Source organism: Vipera ursinii (assembly GCF_947247035.1).
Source record: "Vipera ursinii genome assembly, chromosome: 2".
NCBI classification, from domain to species: domain Eukaryota; kingdom Metazoa; phylum Chordata; class Lepidosauria; order Squamata; family Viperidae; genus Vipera; species Vipera ursinii.
In genome coordinates, this window is record NC_139513.1 from 235,957,474 (window position 1) to 235,984,492 (window position 27,019).

Here is a 27,019-nt window from a genome sequence, read left to right on the forward strand (position 1 = left end):
TTAAAAATTTTAAAATATTTGAGGAATATTCATCTCACAATAAAGCTAAACGATAAATGGTATTACAATCTTCCCTTCCCAGCCCAAAATATTATTTTAGTTTTTTAATCAATTAGATTTGCTTGTGCAGGAAGCACCTGCAGCCAAACTAAGAGAATGTATGGGTTGTCCCTGACTTACATGCAGTCTTTTAATGACAGTTTGAACTTACAATGGTGTCAGAAAAAGTAACTCAGTTATCGCTGCTCTGGTCACATGATCACAATTTAGGCATTTTGCAGCCAATTCACATTTACAATAAAGCATCCTGCAGTCATGTCATCACAATTTGCAAGCTTCTCAGCAAGCTTCTGATAGTCAGTTGGAGAAGCCAGATTCGCTTAAAGACTACACAATTCACTTTAACACATGATTTGCTTAATGATTGTGATTTGCTTAATGACTGCAGTAAATGTTTGTAAAATTGGGTCTTGTTATGCGACTACTGGCTTAACTATGTCGCTTAGCAACCAAAATTCAAGTCCTGATTGTGGTTGTTAAGTCGATGACTATCTACAGATTCCTCAAATTGGTCAATTACATTTTATTATTATTGTCTTTGCTTTGATTGTATTTCATCCAATGGTTTGTGAATGTTAAGTTTGTCAGTTATGAGAAACTAATGCTTTTTTCAGCCTTTGAGAAGCACAACGATAGGTTTGAAATCTTCAGTTTACTTTAAATTATTTATATTTATAAAGATGCTTTTATTAAAGCAACACATGTAGCATAAATAAGAATTTGTCGGAGAAAGATGCTGGTATGTAATAACAAATTAGCAAAAATCCTACATTATATAAATAATTCATGTGCACTTTTAATGGGAGACAAAAGATACCAAAATCACATTACAACCTTGAATAATATAGTTTGCAAATTTATTATGCATTAGGAAGCTTATTAACTTAAAAACGAAACTGCATAGTACAAAAGGTTTGATATCTTTGCTTAAGGCGGACCAAGTTTCAAAATATATATATATATATTTAAATTTTGTTCCGTCATTACACAATCCTTTATAAAAGCTGTATATCTGTCAGTGCCCTCGTTACATTTATAAATACAAGATTTACACAGTACCCCATCAGGAAAAAAGTAGAACTTCTTATAAATATCTACATATATTCATACATATAAAACATTCATAAGAGTACTTGGTTAAGATTTTTGTGTAATGTTCCATTTTTTACTGCCACTAAATACACAGAAACCTGTGCAATTTCAAAAATGCTTCTAAAAATTGTAACATGGTACTCTGTAGAAACTAAATCATCTTTTAAAGTCTTTTTAGATAGACATTTCACAATTATAATTCTATGAGATTTTTCAGAGATTGATATGAAGGCTAAATATAGCTGATAACAATGTACACTAAGTAGCAGTTAAGGCAGGAGTGAAATTAAGTGGGACAGAAATGTTTCATATGGCAGTTAAAAATGACAGATGATGTGATAAATACACGTCAATATAAATTGCCTCAGCACCCATTTAATTAGTTCATATGTCAGAACTGGCCACATTGGAGATGCCAGAAGTGAGCATCACTACCATTTTTTTATCAAAGGAATTAGCATCCTTGCCATGCTCAGGTTTTCAACAGGAGCCCTTTTAATTAACATCTCAGTTAGAGATTTTAAAAACAAGGGTTGAAAATGCACCAATAATTTATCTTTCAGTTGACATTCCCTGCACTTTTGAAATAGTTCAGCAATATTCAATCAATCAGGCAGCATGTTAAGAGAGACGTAAGAGTGCATCGATGGAGTGGGATTGTGACAGAAACTTTTGTCAGTAATGTTTATTGAAATGGAGTGTTTCTTTTTCCCAAATCCCCACGAGCTACAAGAGAGTAGAGAAGCAATGAAGACTCTTGGGAGGAGGGGGGAGGAAACCTAGCAGGGTTATGGTTTGCTCACAGTGAATTTGGGTACTCAAGTATTTAACTACATCTGAAGATCATCTTTCCCAATTGCGTGGATATAGAAAGAAAAAACTTGCTTTGGACTGTCCTACAGAAAATCCACAGTAGGTGGTTGCAATCAGCCTTATTTGAATACCAGTGGCCACTTAGACATGATATCTTAGGTGAGTGAAATGTGCAAAGCTTCTGACAGATCAAAAGTTCGCCCCAGAAGAGAACTGCTCTGGATTCAGAGCTCAGTGCATGGATTATGTCTGCCCGATGGCCGTCTCTGTTAACACCTTAGAAGAAAACTGCTTTCATACACTGCTGTCTTGAAGCAGAGGCTCAATATCCTCATCACTACCCCGATCTGGACTGTTGCTCTGGATGCCGTTGATGCTGTTGCTGTGCTTTCTGGCATTGGCAGCTTTACTGTGCTCGGGGATAAATAAGGCGACCAGAAAGGCTAGGAGGACTGCACATGCTCCAAAAAGGAAAGGAGGACCAGGAATAATTGCAATCTGTAAAAAGAAATGAGAAAGGCTGAGCAACCACAGATTAATGTAATGTGAACAATGAAGCCACTCACATCCGCATCTTTAACCGTTCAGTAAGCAAACAGTTAACACGCGTCACTAATAGAACTGTGCTGCCAACATCAAACAGACTTGCGTCAATTTTGGCAGTTGTTGGTTGTTGAAAGTTAGAAACTTGCCTTCTCCACTCCAAAAGGTACTTTTTCAAGAGGCAACTGGACTTTGTTTTTCTTTGAAGACGTTTCGTTTCTCATCCAAGAAACTTCCTTCAGCTCTGACTGGATGGTGGGGAAACCAGCCTTCTTGGATGAGAAGTGAAACGTCTTCAAAGAAAAACAAGAAAGTCCGGTTGCCTCTTGAAAAAGCACCCTTGGGACAACCATGACCTGCATGACTGAGAATCTCCACAGACACTTGTCTTCTCCAGCAATCACACTCCTATTTCATCTCATAATAATGAACTGAGCCATAATATTAAACCAGTAGGAAGTCTTTTTGGTTCTGGATGTTTTGAAAAGAATCACTGCCTTGTGTGCTTCTACATGTGCTCCACCAGGCCTTATTTGGGTGTGAGAGCTACCGTGAATTGAATTATAATTATTCATATTGAATAATTGTTTTGACACTATTGGATTTCAGAAACGGATCCTAAAACACGGTATTTTAACCTGTGAACTGTCAAAATTATGCAGCTGATTCTTTAAGTTCATGTTTCAAGAGAAGCATTCTTCAATCTAAGAGACTGACACAGAAGAGGGCTGTTAGAAGGACAAGAATGGCTGGCAACAGCTGAATAACATGAAAAAAACAAGGCAAGAGTACAAAAAGGTTACGGTTTTAGCTGGAAAACCCATCAAAAGAAGCAACTGCTGATTCATTCCATGTTATATCTTGTAGCTTCAAATGAAGAAAGATCCGTTATAGGATGCCTAATCAAGAACTATTAAAAGCCACTATTTCAAGAAAGACTTATAATCATTTTACCTCATCACTTGGATCCTGCCTAATAGCCTTATCCTCAACTGGTGCCAACTCATTAAGTTCCACATGGAAGAGATAGAATATGAAGCCATAGAGAGCAGGGCCAAGACCATTGCACAGACCTCTGATTCCAGTTATTATCCCCTGGACGACACCTGGGAAAGAGCAAATTCACAGTGAAGGAAAAATAATTTCTACCAGCCAATCCAACTTCAAAAATGGAACAAAAGAGCTCTACAGACTGCATTTCAAATGGATTCTGAGCTCTTATACAGCTATCGTTGACCTTTTTCTAAGTCAAACATTAACCACCTTTAAAGAGAGATCAGCTGCATTCAAAGGTAAAGTTGCAGACTAGTAATTAATTTGAGACATATATTTGCTCTTTGAAAAGCAGATTTTCTTGTTGGATACTATCAAAAGAACCAAAATTAGATCACTGATTTCAATATATTCTTTTATACTGAAGTGACTGGTCCAATTAATTTGTTTTGAAAGTATCTAACAAGAAAATTTGTATTTCAGAGATCATATTTATATACTGGGACATTTCAACATTCTCACATATTCAGTCACCACTAGATGGCATTAACATGTACTTTCAAACTTCTAAAAACACTTCAGAGAAAGCTTAATTACCAACCCCGCCCCAGTGCAAGAGCTTATTTTAGATTACATTACACATTTACACAAGAAAGTTATTCTATAAAGTGCCAACGGTGTACTCCCATTCTTTTTTTCATCAAAAATTGTGATCGTTTTCTAACAAAATAATAAAATCGATAACGTCTTCCTTCCAATCCTGGCCTAGTGAGAATGAAGTCACTGTGATGATTATGACATTTCTATCATTTCCCATTTTCCACCCATCTTCATTTCAGCAACAAGTGAACCTGAATCGCCATTCTTCCAGAAAGAAAAATAACCTATGTCACAAACAAACTTCACTAACAATATATGCCAGCTAACCTCACAATAAACTGTTAAAGATGGGAAGTTCATTTCCCCCTGTGAATTAGGATAACAGGGCAGAGATTCTCCCCCAGCAAGGAAGTACAGAGATGACAGGCAAAATAACTACAAGTATCCCTGCCCATCACTAGTTCTTTGAGATACTGCTAAGCTTGTAAGCCGCCCTGAGTCTTCGGAGAAGGGCGGGATATAAATGGAATTAAAATAAAATAAAAAATATAGGCTTCCACAGCTAGCTGCAAAAATGGCAAAATGCTGAACTGCACATCATGTCACAATTTAAGCCATACCCTTTCATATTTGCAGCACCATGCTGCATGCAATTAGCTAAAGGGAGAGATTGTCAGTTGCGTTCCTGAGGATGCCTATGTTTGTACTGCCCTGGGTTTGCTTTGCAGCTTCTTATCCCACACAAGTTATATCCCCAAAAGAAAATCACCTTCAAAAAATTCTCCAAGCTAAATATATATCGTTTATAAACGATAAATATTGTTTATGAAGAGTCACACTGTGTGTAACTTGCCTCTTCTTGCGTGCACAAGGGGCGATAAAAGACATACAGATTGTACTGCTTTCAAAAGCTATTACAGGACTACTAACTGGTAGTCCTCAACTTATGGCAGTTCAGTTAGTGACCGTTTGAAGTTACAACGGTACTGCAAATGACCCTTTTTCAAACGTATGACCGTTGCAGCATCCCCATGGCCACGTGATTAAAATTCAGATGCTTGGCAACTGGCTCATATTTATGCCGGTTGTATCCTGGGATCATATGATCCCCTTTTGCGACTTTCTGACAAACAAACTCAATGGGGAAGCCAGGTTCACTTAACAACTGTGTTACTAACTTAATAGCTGCAGTTATTCATTTAACATCCGTGACAAGAAAGGTCATAAAATGGGGCAAAACTCACTTTAACAACTTAGCAACAGAAATTTTGGGCTCAGTATTACTAAAGCACAAAAAATATACATCCAGATGAATTTTAGGGGGAAAAACAGCTACAAGATCAGTTTTGTTGAAAAATAACCTTGTTTTCACCTTGTTGATCCGAATCTGCGTTGCGTGACACAAGGGCACTGATTGCTGGGAATGTGATACTTGACATGGCTGCAACAGCTCCAGCTGCCCACATCATCCTAAGCACAAGAGAACATAATGCTATATAATTTGAAAGGAAGGATCTATTTAGAAGTTTTTTTAATATTTTAAAGAATTACCCGGGTAGTTCACAGAGCTTTATATATTTTTTTTTGTTGTTTTCTGTTCTAGATACAAACATTTCAAATAATATTACCACGTTCTGCTCAACCACTTCAAACATGTAAAAACAACTGTTCACAAGGACAATAATTAAGTTAGATGGTTTTAGGTAACTAGCAATAAAGGTAAGAGATAAAATTATATATTTTAGGTCAAAATATATATATTACTGTTTTTTTCACTTTCTTTAGCCCTATATCTTTCTGTATTTAAAAATATGCCATTCATATTGAGAAACTTGGTGTGCTTTTTAATTAAAATTATTTTGCCTTTTTGGATATTATTGGTTGCGGATCCTAATAAAGACTGATTGAAGACATCTCTACAAATGTTATGTATTTTGTTAGTTGTCTCAAATTTAAAGCCAGGCTTTGTATTCCAACTGCTACAAGATTTGACATACCCATGGAAAGTTTCTCACTCTAGCAGCTATAAAGCAGAGAGAATTGCAATGAAAAACAAATTAGACACATAGAGTACAGTCCCTCATATCAACATTACCTCTCAACTAGATTACACTAATTACATGGGACTGCCCTTCAAAGCCACCCCAAAATGTCAGCTGGTGGAAAATGTTGCTACCGTCACGATAATGTTAAATTTATTACTACCATATTAAAAGGAAAAGGTTCCCCCGCACACACGTGCTAGTCGTTTCCGATTCTAGGGGCTGGTGCTCATCTCTGTTTCAAAGCCAAAGAGCCAGCGCTTGTCCGAGGACGTCTCCGTGGTCATGTGGCCGGCATGACTAGACGCCAAAGGCGCATGGAACGCTGTTACCTTCCCACCATAGTGGTCCCTATTTTTCTACTTGCATTTTTACGTGCTTTCAAACTGCTAGGTTGGCAGAAGCTGGGACGGGAAACAGGTGCTCACTCTGTTACGCGGCACTCGGGATTCGACCCGCCAAACTGCCGACCATCTGATTGACAAGCTCAGCGTCCTAAACACTGAGCCACTACCATATTACACTGCTATAAAATGAGCTGCACTGGCTACCAGCTTGTTTCCAAGAAACTGGTTATTACCTATAAAGCCCAATATGATTTGAGATCTGGATAGCTTTGAGAGCACCTTTTTCAGGAAGAATTGACCCAACCAGTGCATATAGAATACCTACTGGGGTATCTGTCAGAAGAGGATTCAGAAAGGGGCTTTATTTTTATTATTTATTTATTTTATTTTAATTCCATTTATATCCCGCCCTTCTCCGAAGACTCAGGGCGGCTTACAAACTTAGCAGTAGCCTTCATTCTATGTATATGCCTGCTTATTAGGGTTTTCACACACACCCCCAAGCGGCATTATTACAAAGTCAGCTTAATTTCCCCCAACAATCTGGGTCCTCATTTTACCTACCTCGGAAGGATGGAAGGCTGAGTCAACCTTGAGCCTGGTGGGATGCGAACCTGCACTAATTGCATGCAGCTGGTGTTACTTAAGGAGGCATTAGCCCACTGCTCCACCAAGGCTCTTTACCTGTGAGCTCCCCTCCTTCTATAGAATAACTTCCTTTATTCAATTGTTTGTTAAGATCTACCTACTTTGGAAGGCCTTTGGAAACTAAACCTTTGCTGTCATGAGTGAGATGCATCATAACTACTGTATGATAAAATATTATTTTGGGAGGATGTATTTATAATTGTTTTGTTCTGTGTGTGTGAGACAGACAGACAAAGAGAAAGTGTGTGTGTGTGTGTGTGTGTCTGTGTGCGTGCGCGGGCAAAAATAAACCATTATATCTTTCTATTACAAAGTGGCTAATTTCAAAATTTGGCAAACCAAAATATGGCAGTTGCCTTTATTCCTTGACACTCGTTACTAGGTCGCAACTACCTCTTTCCTTTAAAACCTATTTCATCACAGTTTAAATTCTAAGTTTTGACATATAATGCTGCAAATGTCTTGGTAAATGACTTAAAATCTTGGCCAATGGTTTATTAGTCTTGATGTCAGTGTACCTATCTCTGACGGCCAACGGCTTGGAGATCACTGGGCTTTCTTGTGCACTTGGATGGCCAGGATGAGGGGGATGGGCAAAGTATCTGATCCAGCAGAGCATCGTGTTCTTAAAGCACTTCTTCCTGTATCATCCTATCTGTGATCTGACCATGGAGTTATTAAAATACATCTACGAGTTAGAACTGTACATAAAAATATGGCCCAGGTAGGTCTACCATCCCTTCCCTGCCCATGAGCACACAACATGCAATATAGTCAACTGAACTGTTAAAAAGGAAACTAGGAAGAGTCAATAAAAACACATCTGCAGTGCACTTACCAAGGCTGAGAGCCAAAACCATACCAGGCCAGCTGGAACATCTGAAAACCAAGGCCAAGCAGTACTGTGTTTTTGTTCCCTATAGACCTCATTAGGATGCTGAGAAAGACAGTCTACAAAAGTCAGAAAATGCATTATGCAGTTTATTTATAAATCAATATCTGAATAAATGCAGTGGCAAAAGACAACATTTTAAAATTAATTTGTACGGCTGTGCAAAAATCATCTGGAACCAATATCAATTGTTCACTTATGTATGCACAAATTCAGCATCAACCTTTTGGGGCCCCCTCAAAACTGCAACCAAAGCCTCATGATGTATATCCAAAGCAATGACCTGATAAAAGCACTGACAACAACAGAAAAGTTTTCCCAAGGAATATATGACTCTTTGTAAGAAAGCTGCTAGGTGGATTCAAACATTCAGTTACCTTGGAATCAGGCAAGGTAAAATGTCCACTAGTACAGGGGTCTCTAACCCCTGGTCCATGGACCGGTACGGGGCCGCAGCATGCCAGCAACCGGCCCACACAAATGAGAAAAACCCCATCTGTGGGATGCAGGCAGCACACAAAGCCACTTACTCTCCGGTCCGTGGAAAAACCGGATAAAAACCCCATAAGGTTGGGGACCTCTGCACTGGTACAATGTAATGTTGACACTGAAAAATGTTGGAAACTGCAACTGCTACAGATGGCATGTGATGAGGAAGCTGATGGGAACTACAAGTGGTCCTTGCTTATCAATAAGTTTGTTCAGTGATCGTTTGAAGTTACAATTTGTGAAAAAATTGCACCAGTCACAGTGCCCCTCATGCTCATGTGATTGCAATTTGGGCACTTGGCAACCACTGCATATGTGTGACAGTCACAGTCACATGATACTATTTGCTTGTCAGAAGGTGGCTATGAAGGTTGCAGTCAGTGGGGAAGACAGCAGGAAGTTGCAAGTCACGGTCACATGACAGCACACTTAACTGCAGGTGATTCACTTTCTGCAGCCAGAACTGACATAAGGAGTGTGACAAGATTTGCTGGTCCCAATTGCAGATTGGTAAATTAGGACTACCTGTATATCTGAGTATTACACATATTCTGTGTCATTTGTGCTAGGTGATGGTTTGTTTTCATGTTCAGTTTCATATGCTCTTTTGCACTTTTTAAACACTGGTCAGCGTTATACTAGAGGACCACCTTCTTCCACAGACTCTACCAACATGTATCAGTCATAATCTAAAACATTTTTTCAAATGTTCACTCTATAAATGATAATCAGGGCGAAGGTTTTCTGTTGCAGAATCTTTACCAATTGGTCAGACTCCAATTCTCTGTCAGCATTGGGTTAAAAACCAGCTTTTAATATTTTGATTGTTCTTATTTAATGCATTTTTACTGATATATTAAATATTCATAATTCTGAATCATTTTGAATTATTTTGTTAGACATAAATTTGATATAAAATATGTAGTTTTTCTTATTTTATAGTAGACCCTACATACATTTTACTTACACATATATAATCTGCAAAGTACACTTCATCACTTAATACATTTTAATTATGTGTGCTTACTGCAATTTTTAAGTCTTATTAAAATTATGCTTACCTGAGCAACTATAGAAAGAATGCCAATCACAGCTATGAATGTTGCAATACTTGCATACTCAAATTTTATCACCTGTAAATAAATTAAACAAAATCTGTACTTCAAATTTGACAGATCCTTAAAATCTTTTTCAGAAAAAGGAATTATTATCTTTACAGAAAATAAGTTTACAAAAGGAAAACAAACTCGGAAAGAATACCAAATCTTAGGAGATCTTTGTGATTGTATATCACTTGTTAAAAAAACTTGTAAAAAAAAGAAGTATCGATTAAAATCCATAAATATCAACTTCAGCCAAACAAAAAGCAACTGATTCCTCAATGCCATGGCCCTTTGCTAATATATACTGCCACATGTAGGATGGCACTGCACTGCACAACATAATTTCAATTCAAAATATTCTCCTGCACCTTCATAAAATTTCCCTGGTTGAGGTGCATAAACACGTAAGGACAGACACATACACACATCCCCATTATTTTGAGAATGAAGCAACCTATTTCAACCACTTTGGAAAACTGTGTTACATCATGAGAACACCTATTTACAATAAACTTTTCCAGAATGCTACAAACCATAGTTCATTCATAATCCTTGGGTAATATTGGCAATTGGGACTAGGACTGCTGTCACGAAGCAATGTGGTCATAAAGCACGGCAACCCATGACCGCATTGCTTAGCAACAGCAATCACGGTACTATCAGTTGTCCTTGTAACCTCAGGATGTACAGATTGTTTAAGTGAGGAGAGTTGAGAGTTCCAGATAAGGAGTATCTGGAGGGGGATGGCGTGGGGAGTAGAGGGAGTAGAGGGTGCCACTGGCAGTTTCTAGAGAGCACAGGGATCTCAAGCGGATTGGCAGAGGCTGTGGAAAGTGGGAGATGCTTCAGGCAGGCATGTACAGGCATTTTCAGGCAGTGTGTGGGTGGGCAGGATCCCTGGGATCTTCTATGTATCAAGCTTCTTCAGAGAAAAAGTGGTGGGAGACACTTACTAGGGTCTACTACTTTTGACTTTCCCTTTCGGCTTCCCCACTGACTTTCGGCTTCCCCATTGACTTTGCTTATTGGAAACCAGCAGGGAAGGATGCAAATGGTGATATGACACAGCTCATTTTGACACCATAATCATGAACCAAGTACTTAAGTGTCTGCATGACAATCACATGACCCCAGGGACACTGTGATGGTCAGAACTTTTGAGGACTGGTTGTACACTAAGTTCAGTTTTTTTTTGTGTGCCACTGTAACTTTGCATGGTTGCCAAGCAAACAGACATAGGTCAAGGACTATTGTAGTTACTACAGAAGTCTACTTTTTATCCTCCAAAAAAAGCTTAGCAGCTTTGATCAAAAGCACAGGTAAGTAGGTAGACAGACAGGTAGGTAGTATAGTTTGCTTTATAGCAGGCTCCCCTAATCTGGATACCTTTTAGATGGTCTGGGCTACAATTCCATGACATACTAGGTATATAACTAGAGATTATAGCTCAAAATATAAGGGATATATTTTGAGGGATATATTTTGGAAGGGATGAAATTGAGAATACATATTTAAATGACTGCTGATCCATAAAGCAGACCCACAGTGACATTAATATCTTGTCTCCAACCAAAAGTTATAGATTGCTGTCACATTTATATTGCCTTTGTACTATTTCTTAATTTTTTTATGAACTTTAAGAGCCTTCTGAAAGAATGGCTAGAGGAAGATTTTAATGAAATGTTGTCTATCTTCTCTGCCCATCAACAAAATGTCAAATTTACATAGCAAACGATATCATATTCTCTTTTATTTTTTCATTACAGTAACAGATTTTTGGTCCCTTACTTGCTTTTTCTTAGAAAAATCAGATGTGAGAGATCAGAGATAGTGATACGTGCTTTGCAGTTAAACACTGAATATATATAAAAGTTAGGAATCTACCTTTTCATTCTGTGGACAGAAGACTGCCATGATTAGAGAAAGAAATATACTGTTACTGCAGGGAAAATTTTAAACTGAAAAAGCCTGTTGTTTTTTTAAAATAAGAATACAGGTAATCTTTGATTTATGGCCATTTGTTTAGCAATTATTTGAAGTTATGAAGGTGCTTATGGACAGTCCTCGCACTTAAAACCATTCAGCGACCCCACTGTCTCATGATAGCAATCCAGGAGCTTTGCAAACAGCTCACATTCATGATATTTGCAGCATCCCAGAGTCATGTGATGTCTATTTGTGATCTTCCCAGCTGGGTCCTAACAGCAAAGTCAATGCGGGAAGCTGGATTTATTTATTTTATTTATTTATTTTTGGGACTTATATTCCGCCCTATCTCCCGAAGGACTCAGGGCGGCTAACAACAATAAAAACAACAATACAAAAGTTAAAAGAAATTAAATAAACAGCCCCAATAAATAAGTTAAACTAAACAATTAAAAATTAAAAAACATTTTTAAAAACCCTGTCATCAGTCCAGGTCAGCCTGATGAAAAAAGAATGTTTTAAGGCCGCGGCGAAAGGACCGGAGATCCGGGGCCATCCGGAGCTCAAGGGGGAGTTGGTTCCACAGGGCTGGCGCTCCCACAGAGAAGGCCCTTCCCCTGGGGAAGCCAGCCGACATTGTCTAGCTGACGGCACCCTGGGGAGGCCCTCTCTGTGTGAGCGCACTGGGCAATGGGAAGTCGTTCCCAGCAGCAGACGGTCCTGCAAATATCCCGGGCCTAGGCCATGTAGGGCTTTAAAGGTAAGTACCAGCACTTAAATCTCACCCGGAAGACAACCGGTAACCAATGCAGCTCACGCAGGAGGGGTGTAATATGGGAGCATCGGGATGCTCCCATCACTACCCACGCGGCCGCATTCTGCACCAGCTGGAGCCTCCGGGTGGTCTTCAAGGACAGCCCCATGTAGAGAGCATTGCAGTAATCTATCCAGGAGGTAACAAGTGCGTGAGTGACCGTACGTAGGGCATCTCGGTCCAGATAGGGGCGCAACTGGCGCACCAGGCGAACCTGGGCAAATGCCCCCCTGGCCACGACTCCAATATGATCTTCAAAACTGAGTCGTGAGTCCAGGAGGACGCCTAAATTGCGTGCCCTATCAACGGGAGGTAACACCTCTCCTCCCATAACCAAAGATGGAACCTCTTGGACAAGTCGAGATTCCAGTACGTAAAGCCACTCAGTCTTGGCCGGGTTGAGCCGGAGCCTGTTCTTCCCCATCCAAATCCGTACCGCTTCCAGGCAACGGGACATCACATCGAGGGCATCACTGGGTTGGTTCGGGGTGGAGATGAAAAGCTGGGTATCATCAGCATATTGATGATACCTCACCCCGAAACCACGGATGATCTCACCCAGTGGCTTCATATAGATGTTGAACAGGAGGGGCGAGAGTACCGACCCGAGGCACCCCACAACTAAGGGGCCTAGGGGTTGACCTCTGCCCTCCTGCCAACACCATCTGCGAACGGCCCGAGAGGTAGGAGAACCACCGTAAAACGGTGCCTCCCACTCCCAACCCCTCAAGACGTCGCAGCAAGATACCATGGTTGATGGTATCAAAAGCTGCTGAAAGGTCTAATAGAACCAGGACAGAGGACAGAGGAATAACCCGTCTCGGGCCTGCCAGAGATCATCCACCAGCGCGACCAATGCCATCTCCGTGCTGTACCCGGGCCTGAAACCCGACTTCTATGGATCCAGATACTCAGTTTCCTCCAGGAGCAAAGGGAGCTGCCGTGCCACCACGCTCTCAACAACCTTTGCAAGGAAGCGAATGTTGGAGACAGGACAAAAGTTATTTAAAATAGCTGGATCCAAGGCAGGTTTCTTGAGGAGGGGCCTTACCACCACCTCTTTCAAGGCGGCAGGGAAGCACCCCTCACTCAAGGAAGCATTAATAACTGCCAGGAGCCAGCCTCATGTAACCTCCCGAGCCGCATAAACCAGCCAGGAGGGACACGGGTCCAACAAACACTTGGCGGCACTTAATTTCCCCATGATCCTGTCCACTTCATCCGGAGTCACAGGATCAAACTCTTCCCAAATATTATCGGCCAAACCCATCGCTTCCCCCTCATCAGATACTGCCCAGTCGGAGTCCAAGCCAGCCCAAATCTGAGCGATTTTATCCACCAGATACTCACTAAACTCACTGTCCCCGCAAGGGGTCCTCTCCCGTCCCCTGATTTAAAAGGGAGCAGGTCGCCCTAAACAGGGTGGCCAGGCAGTTATCTGCAGATGCAATGAGGGTGGCGAAGTGAGCACACTTCACCACCTCCATTGCCACAAGATAAGATCTAGAAAAGGATCTTAACTGTGTTCGGTCAGACTCAGACCGACTGGATCTCCAAATGCTCTCTAGGCCCCTTCTCCGGCGCTTCATCTCCAGCAGGTCTACGAAGAACCAAGAAGCGAGCCGGGATCTGCGCCAGGTCAGAGGCTGCAAAGGCACAACACGGTCGAGAGCCTCTGAAGCAGCCCGTTGCCAGGCGTCAACTAAGGTCTCAACCAGGCTGTGGGAAAGGGAGGAAGGAATCAATCCAAGCGCCGTCTGGAACCTATCTGGGTCCATCAGGCGCCTGGGGTGGAACCACCTGGTTGGTTCCGCCTCCCAGCAGCGGGGAATGGCATGACGGAGGCCCAACCGCAGGAGATAATGGTCTGTCCATGAAAAGGGTTGAAATGTTGAAGTAACCCCACCCAGACCATTAAGCCACTGCCCAGAGATAAAAATAAGGTCGGGCATGTTTCCCCCCTCATGAGTCGGACCCTGAATAATCTGGGTCAGGTCCATGGCTATCATGGAAGCCATGATTTGGATTTGCTTAACAACTGAGTGATTCAGTTAAAGACAGCAGCAAAAAAGTCATTAAATTGGTTGCAGTCACATGGTGATTCACTTAACGTTGTTTAGTGACAAAAGTTTCAGTCTCAATTGTGATTGAAACTGAGGACTACCATAATGCATTATGTTACAAGTAACAGCTCCTTTGGATACATAATAACCACAAACAAGCTCCAAAATGTGGAAGTTATTTCTCATTCATTTCTCCTATGATGCCACTGAATTTTCAAAGTAGCTTTCTATATGCATCTGGGAGAAAAATATGTGGGCTGATATTAAAGAAATTGGATTATGGGGACCATCTTAAAAGGTTAAAAAGGATCCTCAACAGTTTGCAATCTGATAAAACATTTCATGAATGGAAAACCATGCAAGACAAGACATTTTGACAAGCTTTTAATTTGATCTGTGCCCACTAGTCCAATAAAGCTGGAAACCCTTTGTTCAAGACAACCAGTCAGTCAGTGAAAAATACTGGAAACTACTTACTTGTCTCAAATAAAGGAAGAAGCTAGAATACTGGCCAGCTTCGGGGAGATAAGAAAGAAAAACAGTGATGCAAGTCAGCAAGATTGTAGAATCTTTTCCAACTTTTTTCAGAGACTGTCAAAAGATAAGAGGAAAAGTAAGGTAAGACAAAATGAACTATCAAAAATAAATGAGTTATTTCTACAATTTATTAATAATAGTTATTCATGCATTCATTCAATTTGTATCCACCACAGCTGAAATGACTCTTGGTAGCTCATAACCAACCAACAATAAAACCTCCTCAGAACAATAAATAAACCCTAAGCCTAACAACAGATTCACTTAACAAATGTGGCAAGAAAAGTTGTAAAATGCAGCAAAACTCACTTAACAACTCTCTCACTTAGCATCATAAATTTTGGGCTCAACTGTGGTCATAAGTCAAGGATTACCTCTAGTAAGGTTGGCATAACTTTACAAAGAGAGAAAAAGGACCGATTGGGAGAGCGATGAGACATAACTCCAAAAATCTGGATAGCCATTCGCAGAACTGTCATGTAAATTCTGAGGCACTTCAGATTAAAATAGGAAAAGCTAACAACTCCCACGATCATAATGGAAAGGACAGAACCTCTGGTAAATGGTTCCCTCCTACACCCTATTCCTCCCCTCCCTTCAGGTAGAATAATTTTGTAATGGTTTGCTTCAATCCATTATTAATGTGACAGTGCATTAAATATTCTTCTTATTGATGAGTCCCTAAATTCAACTGGGCAGTTGCCTATGGTAACCAAAATCTTGACTTCGGGTTAAATTAATCAAGATGGCACTTAATGGTATACTTTCTGGGCAAAATTAAAAACTGTTCATCCAATAATTTGATTCTACTTTCTAATGGAATGAAGCTAAATTCCAATTAGTAACAATCTGCCTGTCCTCAGAGCTAGTGAAACCAGACCACGGGAACTGCATATGTTGCTTTTGTTTTCATTTCATAATACTAGATTTAAAAAGGACCATGATCTGAACTGTTTTAGAAGTCAGGATAAATGAAATAACAGGAAAGCATACAAGGGCTGAAGGGTCATATTTCGTGGTTCACCTTTTCAATTCCACACTGACTCATCTAATAAACAATTATCTTTGTTCCTGCTTGCATGTCATAACATTAAACAGACCCCTCTGTTAAATACAGGTAGTCCTCAACTTACAACCACAATGGAGTCCAAAATTTCTGTTGTTAAGTGAGGCATTTGTTGAGTGAATTTTGCCCCATTTACCTTTCTTCCCACAGCTGTTAAGTGAATCACTGCAGCTGATACGTTAGTAACATGGTTGTTAAGTGAATCTGGTTTCCCCATTGATTTTCCTTGTCAAAAGGTTGCAAAAGGTGATCCCGTGACCCTGGAACACTGTTGACTGTCATAAATGTAAGTCAGTTGCCAAGCATCTGGATTTTGATCACATGACTGTGGGAATGCTGCAATGGTCGTAAGTGTGAAAAATAGACATAAGTCACTTTTTTCAGTGCTGTTGTAACTTTGAATGGTTACTCAATGAACTGCTGTTAAGTCGAGGACTACTGTACCTGTATTGTAAAGGTTCTGTTGGATTTTACCATCACTAGTATTGCCCACAGCAAGTCATTTCTAGACATAACTAGAAAGTTACATGTAGAAATAACATGTGGTTAAAAAAAATAGCTTTGTGCCTGTTTCGACAAAATTTCATTTTAATCAATCCATTCAAAATACATTTTCTTTCACAAACAAAAAAAAAGACATCTTGTATGACGAAGCAGAATAAATAGAGCCGATAACTTACTGCAAAGGGATCTGCTTGTTCCCAGGATATAAGTGCTCCCCATGAAGGTGGTCTTATTTTTTCAGGCAGAGATTCTGGTACAGCTAGTAGAATGAAACAGATATCTACAACAGCCACCACCGTAGCAACTAACACCACCAAGTTATCACCATACAAATTAGACAAATGTGCTCCAATAGCAGGACTAGTTACTAAACTTGCCGCAAACGTAGCAGACACCTAAATAGAAGGGAAAAATATATAAAAGGTAATACTTTGATAGAAGAAAAAAGCAAAACAATTAAAACAGTAATGAGATACAGATGTTCTGACCTAGACATATGTATACATCATAGAGAAGTGACTATTAAAGCCCAGCTCCAGAGAAAAATCTGATAAATATTCAGTCATCACAGAATATTCAAGGAAGCTACATTAAATCATTGTGGCCCAATCCTTCTTCTTATGGTAATACCCCTTCTAATTCATCAAGCTTTCCTTATATTTCTTAAGTTTAAAGTTTATTTAGCTTTCAATTTGAAATTTTTTTATGAGTGATTTCACTGAATATTTTCTGATATTAGAAAAATGAACACGGCGATGTAGGTGCATTTATGCAAAACAATTCAACCTACCCACCTGCTTTGAGAGAAGGAAGCACCAGAGTTTTTCTACAGCTATGCAAAGAATCCAGTAGGTTGTACAGGAATCTCATTTCACCTAAATTTGTAAACTGCCCTCTACCCATTGCTTCCGACCAGCATGCTGATGATCAATTTGAGCTGCAAAATCATCATCATCATTTTCAACTACTATTGTGCACTGATCTCATCATAGCTCAACATGCTTTCTTAGTTAGCATCTCATTTTGTACTAACATAAAAAAATTTGGGGAGTAGGCAACATGAATCCTGAAATATCCTCAGCAGCATTAATAAACATTTATCAGAATAATTTATACTGCAGAGATATAAAGAGCAATACTAAACACTCCTTTCCAGGAAATGAATTTGTGACACGTCGCTTTAAAGTAAGCATGCATATTTTTCTGCCTCCCGCTTCTCTTACAGACTAGAAGCAATTTAAGAGACAGAATTCTATCCCCAGAATTCTGAAGATATTTAAAGATTTTTCTTTTACTACTAATATTTTGAGGTGGTTTTCTTGTTGTCATTAAAGCATTATTTGTTATTGTAGTTAAGTAGTGGTTCATGCTGTAACATTTCCTTATTTAGTATGAACCGCAATTTTCTTTAATGGAAAGGCAGCATGAATGTTAAAAAAACAGTACTTGGAAAATAAATTCCCCCTAATCTCTTGACAGTGTCATAATTTTTCAGTATTAAGTCACTAACAATTATTTGAATTTCATTATTTTTATCACAGTTATAATTATTTTTATTTTGATGTTACATTTATCTCATTGAATTCAATATTAATATAAGCATTGCAAAATCAGTAATTGGAATTACTATTTCAGAAATTCTCATGCTATTATAAAGGCTCATAATTTCTCAACTGCAATGTGTCAACGCTGCTAATATTGGATGTTCTTGCTTTGACAACAGATGGAAATGCAGCCATTTTACTCTTTTGCTTTTAGTTACTTGATGCAGGGAAGGAGAATGGGGAAGGAGAATGTGGATGAGAGTCCAGTTAGTCCTAACAATAACTCAGCTGTGGGAATCCAAGGTCATTGGGCCCAGAGTTGATAAAGATTTGGTGAGCTGAGGAGAAAGACTGCCCTTCAAACTAATTGGGAAATGTGATTTATGACTGTTTATTGGAGGAGGGAATTGTACCTTTGCTACTTTGTGCTCAGGGGAGGGAAATTCAGTTTTTGGCTTTAACTATGTAGTGCCATACTTTGTTTCTCGAATAAAAAGATTCTTGAAGGTAAACAATGCCTCAAAGTTCTTTTGAAGAGTATCTTCTGTCAGAAGCATGACACGTTTCTTCTTCATTTACTTAAATCCTTTTTCATTAGTCTATCATGTGACTCTTTTGGCTGGAGTAATTCCATCAATTTTCCATTTCTTTAATCTATTTTCCAATCCTATCACAATATTGCAATTATATTGCTAAACCTTATAACAACTTTTAGATGCCCCCAAAATAGAAGTTATTATGTTCTATTTTTATCTTCAAATCAAATATTGTTGCTTAAATTTAAAAAACTAGTTTTTAAACATTATCCCTTTTTTAATGGATAATGAAAGGAGCCCCCAATTGGACATCCTCTGGGCAACAGTAGTGTCACCATTCAGTCCTTTCAACCTAGAAGTGCTTAGGTGCTCCTGACATGAATAATCTTTATTGTCATTTTTTACTGTAGGCACAATGGCACACATTAAAAATGAAATTTAGTTGCTTGCTCTCAAAGTGTACACATACATAACTCACATTTAAACATACGATATACAACATATGTATAGACCTACACCCTTACATATAAGTAACATAAATATTAATCACTGTCCATTTTGAATGCATAACGGAAGGGAAGCTTTAGAATTCTCAAGGTTAATACTGTATGGAACAAAACTGTGACTGAATCTGTATGTTCCTCTTCGGATACCACAAAGCCTCCTCCCCAGAAGGTAACAAGGAAAACAGGTTGTGAAGAGGATGTGTAGTGTCCCAGACAATCTTATGGACCCTGCTCAAGCAACACTTATGTGCTATGTCCTGGATGGAAGGGAAGGAACTGCCAATAATCTTTTCAGCCATCCTCACCACTTTCTCATCACCTTCCTGTCTGAAGCAGTGATGCTTCTAAACCAGGCTGTGATGCTGTATGGCAGGATGCTCTTGATTGACCCTTTGTAGAAAGTGGTCAGGACAGGGGAAGGAAGATGAGCTTTTCTCATGCAACACAGAAAATGCAGGCACTGCTGTGCCTGCTTCACCAGTGTTTCGCTGTTGAGCATATATAGTAGTAGTAATAGTAGTAGTCGTAGTAGTAGTATCTTTTTTGGATGTGGATTCAGGTAGACAGGATACTCGCCATTGTGCCTCCTGCCACTTGTAAGCTAGATTCATATCCCTCTTTGCTCTTGCAGAGAACCAAGTGAGGCATAAATGGCTGGATCACTTTGGAAGGAGGCTTTCCCTAAGATTATGACAGGTAACTTTGAACGAAGATCATGCAAAAACTGCAGCTAGAGGAAAATGCAGCAACCTTCCTCCTACCTGGTATTAGGCACAACTGCACTTTACATTTGTGCTACAGAATCTGCAGCAGCTGAGTCATGATTGTGGACACCTTTAGAGGGCTGGTTTTAACCTACAAAGCCTATATAAGTTTGAACTAAATTATATTCAAAACTGTTTCCTCAACCAATTAACCCTGGGGAAATTGCTTGTGAGTCATTAGAATTAACTGTTGCTCCAATTTTAAACTGAATGATTGGATTTTTAAGTATCACTTGCTTCGTACAGAGGATGTTTTATCCATTTTTGTGTACTATTAAGAAGCTAATGATTATGAAATCTAATCAATAACAAAGCAAAGTTTTTTTTAAAAAAATAAGAATCCTCTTTTATCACCTTCTCAGAAGCTTAGCACTTCTGTTTTTCGGGAAATGTTTTTTTCTGATATTTAATTACTCTCATTTTACTAAGGGGTTGCTAAGGTACTCACAAACTAATGATGCAACATGGGACATGACAACAAAAGTTCAATGCATTAAGAGCATGATACTGTGTCCTGATAACTGAGTCTTCTTTATATAGCACTGTTTTGCTGAAGCCGTGTTTTTTTTAAATAGATCCACACATTGTGGCTTTGGTGTGAATGCTGAATTAGAAATAGGAAATGTTTATAGTAAATATTTATACATACAGGTAGTTCTTGCTTACCTATGGTAATTGGGATCAGCAACTCTGTTGCTAAGCCACATGGTCATAAACATGATGGCACAGGACCACAGAAGTTGCAGCAGTTTCAGATGTCACAATTGAATTCTTGGGTCTGGTCTACCTTGTGGGGCTGACAAACCTTCTTCCTATTTAATGGACTAGTTCAGGGGTAGGCAACCTTGGCTCTTTTATGACTCGTGGACCTCAACTCCCAGAATTCCTGAGCCATCCATGCTGAGGGGAAAGTGAGAGGTTTCCAAGCTTAGCCATGCTGGCTCAGTAATTCTAGGAGTTGAAGTCCACAAGTCATAAAAGAGCCAAGGTTGCCTACCCCTGGACTAGTTTATTCTTGAGGATGCTATATACAAGATCTTTTTGGTTGTTGTTCATTAGACATCATGTATATGAATAGAGCTACTATAATTTCTTAAAAAACAGGTTCAAATTTTACTTTTAAGAAATATCACATTTTTTAAAAATCAGAAATCATTAGGGAATGCTGACATGATCCCCGACAAACCAAAGTACATCTTGTCTCAAGGAATTATTAAGAAACATTCTTACCAATCCATAAGCAGTGCTTCTCTCGTGTTCTTGAGTTATATCAGCTACATATGCAAATATTACAGAGAATGTAACAGCAAAAATCCCAGATACAGAAATCATTGCGAAATACCACCTGCAAAATCAGAGCCATGTTTATGTATTGCAGCTACATAAAAAAACTGTAAACATATCCAAGAAAAGCAAACTTTTAGATTATTTACCAGTTAAGATTTATATTCCATCTATGTTTAGTGATTCCTTTGCCAAGTGTACTTAAAGTAGAGTGTACATAAAAGGCTTATACTGGCTCACTTTGACACAGAAGAAAGTTTAATAGATTTCATTTCTTAATATGGTCCCTTTCCCCAAGCCTCCCCCCCCCACAGAAATACCCACATATTTATGCCACACTTACCATGGACTTATCTTCATTAATGGAATAGGGACACAAGTGAAGAAAACTGTAATAAGGAGGAAATATTTTCTTCCCCAGACATCAGACAAAGCACCTATCAGCGGAGCACTCATGAAGGATAAAAAACCCTAAGAACAAAATGGTAATGATTTTAATGTTGTTTTCAGTAACGGAGCGACTATAAAATGTGTTACATTTTGGGATGCACTTGTTGATAAAAGCATAATTTAAAATAACAAGTTATAGAAATAAACCATTTTCTTTAAAACATACATACACATACACACACAGCAGGCCAGTGAAGCTGCATGAGTCCCAAACATGAGCGTCATACTTTTGAAATCCAATAAAACTCTCAAGCTACAAGGGAACGTTGTTTCCATGGCAATGGCAAAAGTGAAAGTTTCTAAACAAATGGGTGAATTGTTTATTGTAATATATTTTAGCGTCCATCTCAATAAAAGGAAGAATGCAGTTTCTATCAGATAGAGATATTATAATATACAAAAGGTCACAATGACTATATATTGCTAGGACCACAAAGTAATTTCAAAGGGTAGATCAAAGCAAAATAAGACGCTAAGAATATGCTATATAGTATAAAACCAAACATCTTACTAGCCTAGGATTATGTTTTTATAGTGACTGACGTTGCCCACAATTGGCACATAAGCGCAGTATCACCTTTATGTTACCAGAAATTAGATATATCCTCATGAAGTAAAGATGACAGTCTGAGATTAGTAAATGTCATAGTTTTAAATGTTAACATGGATTTACTGTGATTATTTCATGGAATTCAGAGAATTATTTTCAACAAAAATATATTGTTATTATATGAAAGCTTCATCATCTTTATGAATTTTTAAAAAGCATTCAAATTATTGAGCACTAACCAAATTTGCAAGGAAATAATAATAATAATGATTATGATGATGATGTTGTTGGAAGGAACCTTGGAGGTCATCTAGTCCAACCCCCTGCTCAGGCAGGAAACCCTGTACCATTTCAGACAAATGGCTGTCCAGTCACTTCTTAAAAACTTCCAGTGTTGGAGCATTCACAGCTTCTGGAGGCAGGTTGTTCAACTGATTATTGTTCTGTCAGAAAATTTCTCCTTAGTTTTAGGTTGCTGCTCTCTTTGGTTAGTTTCCATCCGTTGCTTCTTGTCCTGCCTTCAGATGCTTTGGAGAATAGCTTGACTCCCTCTTCTTTGTGACAGCCCCTGAGATATTGGAACACTGCTATCATGTAACCCCTCATCCTTCTCTTCGTTAGACTAGACATACCCAATTCCAGCAACCGTTCCCTATATGTTTTAGCCTCCAGTACCCTGATCATCTTTGTTGCTCTTCTCTGTACTCTTTCTAGAGTCTCGACATCTTTTTTACATCACGATGACCAAAACTGGATGCAGTATTCCAAGTGTGGCCTTACCAAGGCATTGTAAAGTGGTATTAACACTTCACGTGATCTTGATTTTATCCCTCTGTTAATGCAGCCTGTGTTGGCTTTTTTGGCAGCTGCAGCACACTGCTGGCTAATATTTTAAGTGATTGTCTACTAGGACTCCAAGATCCCTCTCACAGCAAGGTACCACCTATACTATAACTGTGTATTTGGTTTTTTTCTTGCCTAAATGTAAAACCTTACTTTTTTCACCATTGAATTTCATTTTGTAATGAAATTCTGTATCTTAAGCCTATATTCTGGAGTGTTGGCTATTCCTGCCAGCTTGGTGTTGTCTGCAAATTAATTTCATTTAAACTTTTTTATTTGCTGTATATATTTGCAAAAAATGCAGTTTAAGAAATGTTTGGTCAAAGGACTGCAGCCGCAAATACTGTAGCTAATAATAGCAAAGGCAAATCAGTTTTAAAAAGGAAGGCTTTACAAAGAAACCAGTAATTAAACTCTATTACTATAACTTAATGTCTCTGAAAAATCCAAAAATACCACCTATATCTTTTGCTAAACAGTGTGAGTAGATCAAAATATTAGTGATTTACTTGTCTTCACTTATTCCTCTACTTACTTTTTTTAACAGGTTGTTTGAATTTTTAAAGTAGGATGAACACTTATACCATACAGTGCAATGCTCCTGTTTCTATTGTGATATTACTTTTAGAAATTATTAGAAGTCAGCATACGTACCGTATTTTCCGGCATATAAGATGACTTTTTAACCCATGAAAATCATCTCAAAAGTTGGGGGGTCGTCTTATACGCCTAGTCGTCTTATACGCCGGAAAATATGGTATATCCATTATGAATAAATCTCAGCAACCTCTTTGATTGTGGGAATGTTGTAAATTACTTCAAGCAAAACATTTGACAAACAGGCTATTTTGGGTAGATATGTTCTGAAAGAATGCCACATAGAAGGTCCAAGGCCTATTCTCTCTCATTCTGTGCATGCCACAGAATCATGCATTTAAGTTGTAAGACAGATTCCAACTGAATGGGAAGAGGAACAGGAAGATGAAAGAAGAAGAAAGGAAAGAAAAGAGGAAAGAAAGAAGGAGGAGGAAGAGGAACAGCAGCAGCATTTGGACAAAGAACCTCACTATTCAACCTGGTGAAAGTTTACTCTTCACAGTACATATTCAACAACAGGCTAGACAGGTATCTGTTTGGCATGCTTCAATTTAGCCACCAGCACTGAACATTGAACTTAATAGTTTAAATGCCCTGTTCCAATATTATGATTCTGAGATCAGATTTGCCTGGCTTTTCTGCAGCCAGTATCACATATAATATACTCAGTTCGTCATTCGTACGCACATATTGGCAAGTGATGTAAAGCACAAAATTTTTCATTTTTCATTTCATTTCATTATATTTATATACCGCCCTTCTCCCGAAGGATTCAGGGCGGTGAACAGGGCACATATAAATAGAAAATACAAAAATTAAAAAGGATTAAATAATAGCCCAGATAAAGACAATAACAATGTAAAAAACCCCATTAAAAAACCTAACATCCCCCATCAGGCCAGGCCAGCTTGTTCAAATAGATGGGTCTTCAGACCGCGTCGGAAGGAGCGAAGGTCCGGTGCCATCCGGAGCTCGACCGGCAGCTGGTTCCATAAAGCCGGAGCGCCCACAGAGAAGGCCCTCCCCCTGGGGGCCACCAGCCGACATTCTCTGACTGGAGGCACCCTGAGGAGGCCCTCTCTGTGGGAAAATCAAAGACAGTAAATTTAGTAAAGAGCAACTTTCACAAACCTTTTACTAGAACTCAGTGAGAGTTAATTTGAGGAGGGGAAAATTTTCCTTAGAATTTCTTACAACATTATTGCTTCGAAAAACCAGGATTGGGGGCTCATAGAAGAATTTTGAACTTAAGACAGTGCTGTGAAAAACACAGCCAACTATCGTATTTTTTTTATTTTTCTTTTAGTTGATATTACTTTCCATTATTGTGTTATAATCTTTAGTAATGTTTAAAAAAGAACAAACTGGACGGGCTTGGCCCCATACATAAAAGGTAGTTAATTTTGCATACAGAGTTCCTTAACTCAGGCACCGCTAAGTTGATGAAGGTCACAACACCTGGATAAAAGGGTCTCCAAGGAATAACTTACCGTATATACTTGAGTATAAGCCGACTCGAGTATAAGCCGAGACCCCCAATTTCACCCCCCAAAACTGGGAAAAGTTGTTGACTCGAGTATAAGCCGATCCGCCGTTCTGCAAGCCTCCGCCGCTGGCGGAGGCTGGATCCGCGCTCTGCAAGCCTCTGCCACCAGCAGAGGCTCGATCCGCCATTTTGCAAGCCTGAATACACAGGAATACCCTGTGTGGCCGCGGCTCTCGGGGAAGCCCTGGCTGTCCGCTTCCTCACTCCACGCTGCCATTCGGGGCCCGCGCATTCCCCGGGCAAATCGCGGCGCCCAGCAGGCGAGGAAACACGCCCGTTCCAGTCGCCCCCCCTTCCCTCAGGAGACGCGAAGCAAGTGACCGCCCGGAGCTTACCGAGGACTTGCGCGCGGCCGAGGCTTCGGTGCTTGCAGGATCGCGCGCACCTCTCCCAAGCCGCCGCCGTCCGAAGACCTGCCGAAGTTTGGGGAGGTTTGGGGAGGTGCGCGCGCACCTCCCCAAACCTCCCCAAACGTCGGCAGGTCTCCGTTCCTCCGCGCAGACCTGCCGACGTTTGGGGAGGTTTGGGCGCCTCCCCAAACCTCCCCAAACGTCGGCAGGTCTCCGTTCCTCCTGCCGACGTTTGGGGAGGTTTGGGCGCCTCCCCAAACCTCCCCAAACGTCGGCAGGTCTCCGTTCCTCCGCGCAGACCTGCCGACGTTTGGGGAGGTTTGGGCGCCTCCCCAAACCTCCCCAAACGTCGGCAGGTCTCCGTTCCTCCTGCTGACGTTTGGGGAGGTTTGGGCGCCTCCCCAAACCTCCCCAAACGTCGGCAGGTCTCCGTTCCTCCGCGCAGACCTGCCGACGTTTGGGGAGGTTTGGCCGCCTCCCCAAACCTCCCCAAACGTCGGCAGGTCTCCGTTCCTCCTGCTGACGTTTGGGGAGGTTTGGCCGCCTCCCCAAACCTCCCCAGGTCTCCGTTCCTCCGCGCAGACCTGCCGACGTTTGGGGATCTTTGGGCGCCTCCCCAAACGTCGGCAGGTCTCCGTTCCTCCTGCCGACGTTTGGGGAGGTTTGGGCACCTCCCCAAACCTCCCCAGGTCTCCGTTCCTCCGCGCAGACCTGCCGACGTTTGGGGAGGTTTGGGCGCCTCCCCAAACCTCCCCAGGTCTCCGTTCCTCCTGCCGACGTTTGGGGAGGTTTGGGCGCCTCCCCAAACCTCCCCAGGTCTCCGTTCCTCCGCGCAGACCTGCCGACGTTTGGGGAGGTTTGGGCGCCTCCCCAAACCTCCCCAAACGTTGGCAGGTCTGCGCGGAGGAACGGAGACCTGGGGAGGCGCCCAAACCTCCCCAAACGTCGGCAGGAGGAACGGAGACCTGGCGACGTTTGGGGAGGTTTGGGGAGGCGCCCAAACCTCCCCAAACGTCGGCAGGTCTCCGTTCCTCCGCGCCCTGCCTGCCTGCTTCTTTCCGCTGCGGAAAGAAGCAGGCAGGCAGGGCGCGGAGGAACGGAGACCTGCCGACGTTTGGGGAGGTTTGGGGAGGTGCGCGCGCACCTCCCCAAACCTCCCCAAACTTCGGCAGGTCTCGGACGGCGGTGGCTTGGGAGAGGTGCGCGCGATCCCGGAAGCACCAAAGCCTCGGCCGCGCACAAGTCCTCGGTAAGTTTTTTTGTTGACTGGAGTATAAGCCGAAGTGGAATTTTTCAGCCCAAAAAGTGGGCTGAAAAATTCGGCTTATACTCAAGTATATACGGTAATTGATGAGCTACTTCAGGTGAGCACAGAAAATTTTCCTTAGATGTAAAAGTAGTTCCAACAAAAAACAGGCACAGCTGTTCTCCAACTGATCAAATTTAATGAAAGTGCCACAGAAACAGAATGGTGTATTTGATCTTTCAAGGTAAACTGTTCTTACATAGCCTTTTAA

General features: G+C 40.5%; 1 protein-coding gene across 1 annotated transcript in view; it reads right to left on the minus strand.

Moving 5' to 3' along the window:
• Nucleotides 1–837: 837 nt before the first annotated feature.
• The window catches only part of MFSD14B (major facilitator superfamily domain containing 14B), a 33,667-nt gene continuing 7,485 nt past the window's right edge, over nucleotides 838–27,019 (minus strand). The window contains exons 4-12 of the mRNA XM_083355891.1: nucleotides 21,510–21,637; nucleotides 21,113–21,227; nucleotides 16,709–16,927; nucleotides 14,903–15,016; nucleotides 9,581–9,652; nucleotides 7,977–8,089; nucleotides 5,474–5,571; nucleotides 3,463–3,614; nucleotides 838–2,463 (exon numbers count right to left, since the gene is read on the minus strand). Coding sequence (XP_083212017.1) covers nucleotides 2,260–2,463; nucleotides 3,463–3,614; nucleotides 5,474–5,571; nucleotides 7,977–8,089; nucleotides 9,581–9,652; nucleotides 14,903–15,016; nucleotides 16,709–16,927; nucleotides 21,113–21,227; nucleotides 21,510–21,637 — 1,215 coding nt within the window. The 3' untranslated portion in view covers nucleotides 838–2,259. The remainder of the gene's footprint in view (nucleotides 2,464–3,462; nucleotides 3,615–5,473; nucleotides 5,572–7,976; nucleotides 8,090–9,580; nucleotides 9,653–14,902; nucleotides 15,017–16,708; nucleotides 16,928–21,112; nucleotides 21,228–21,509; nucleotides 21,638–27,019) is intronic.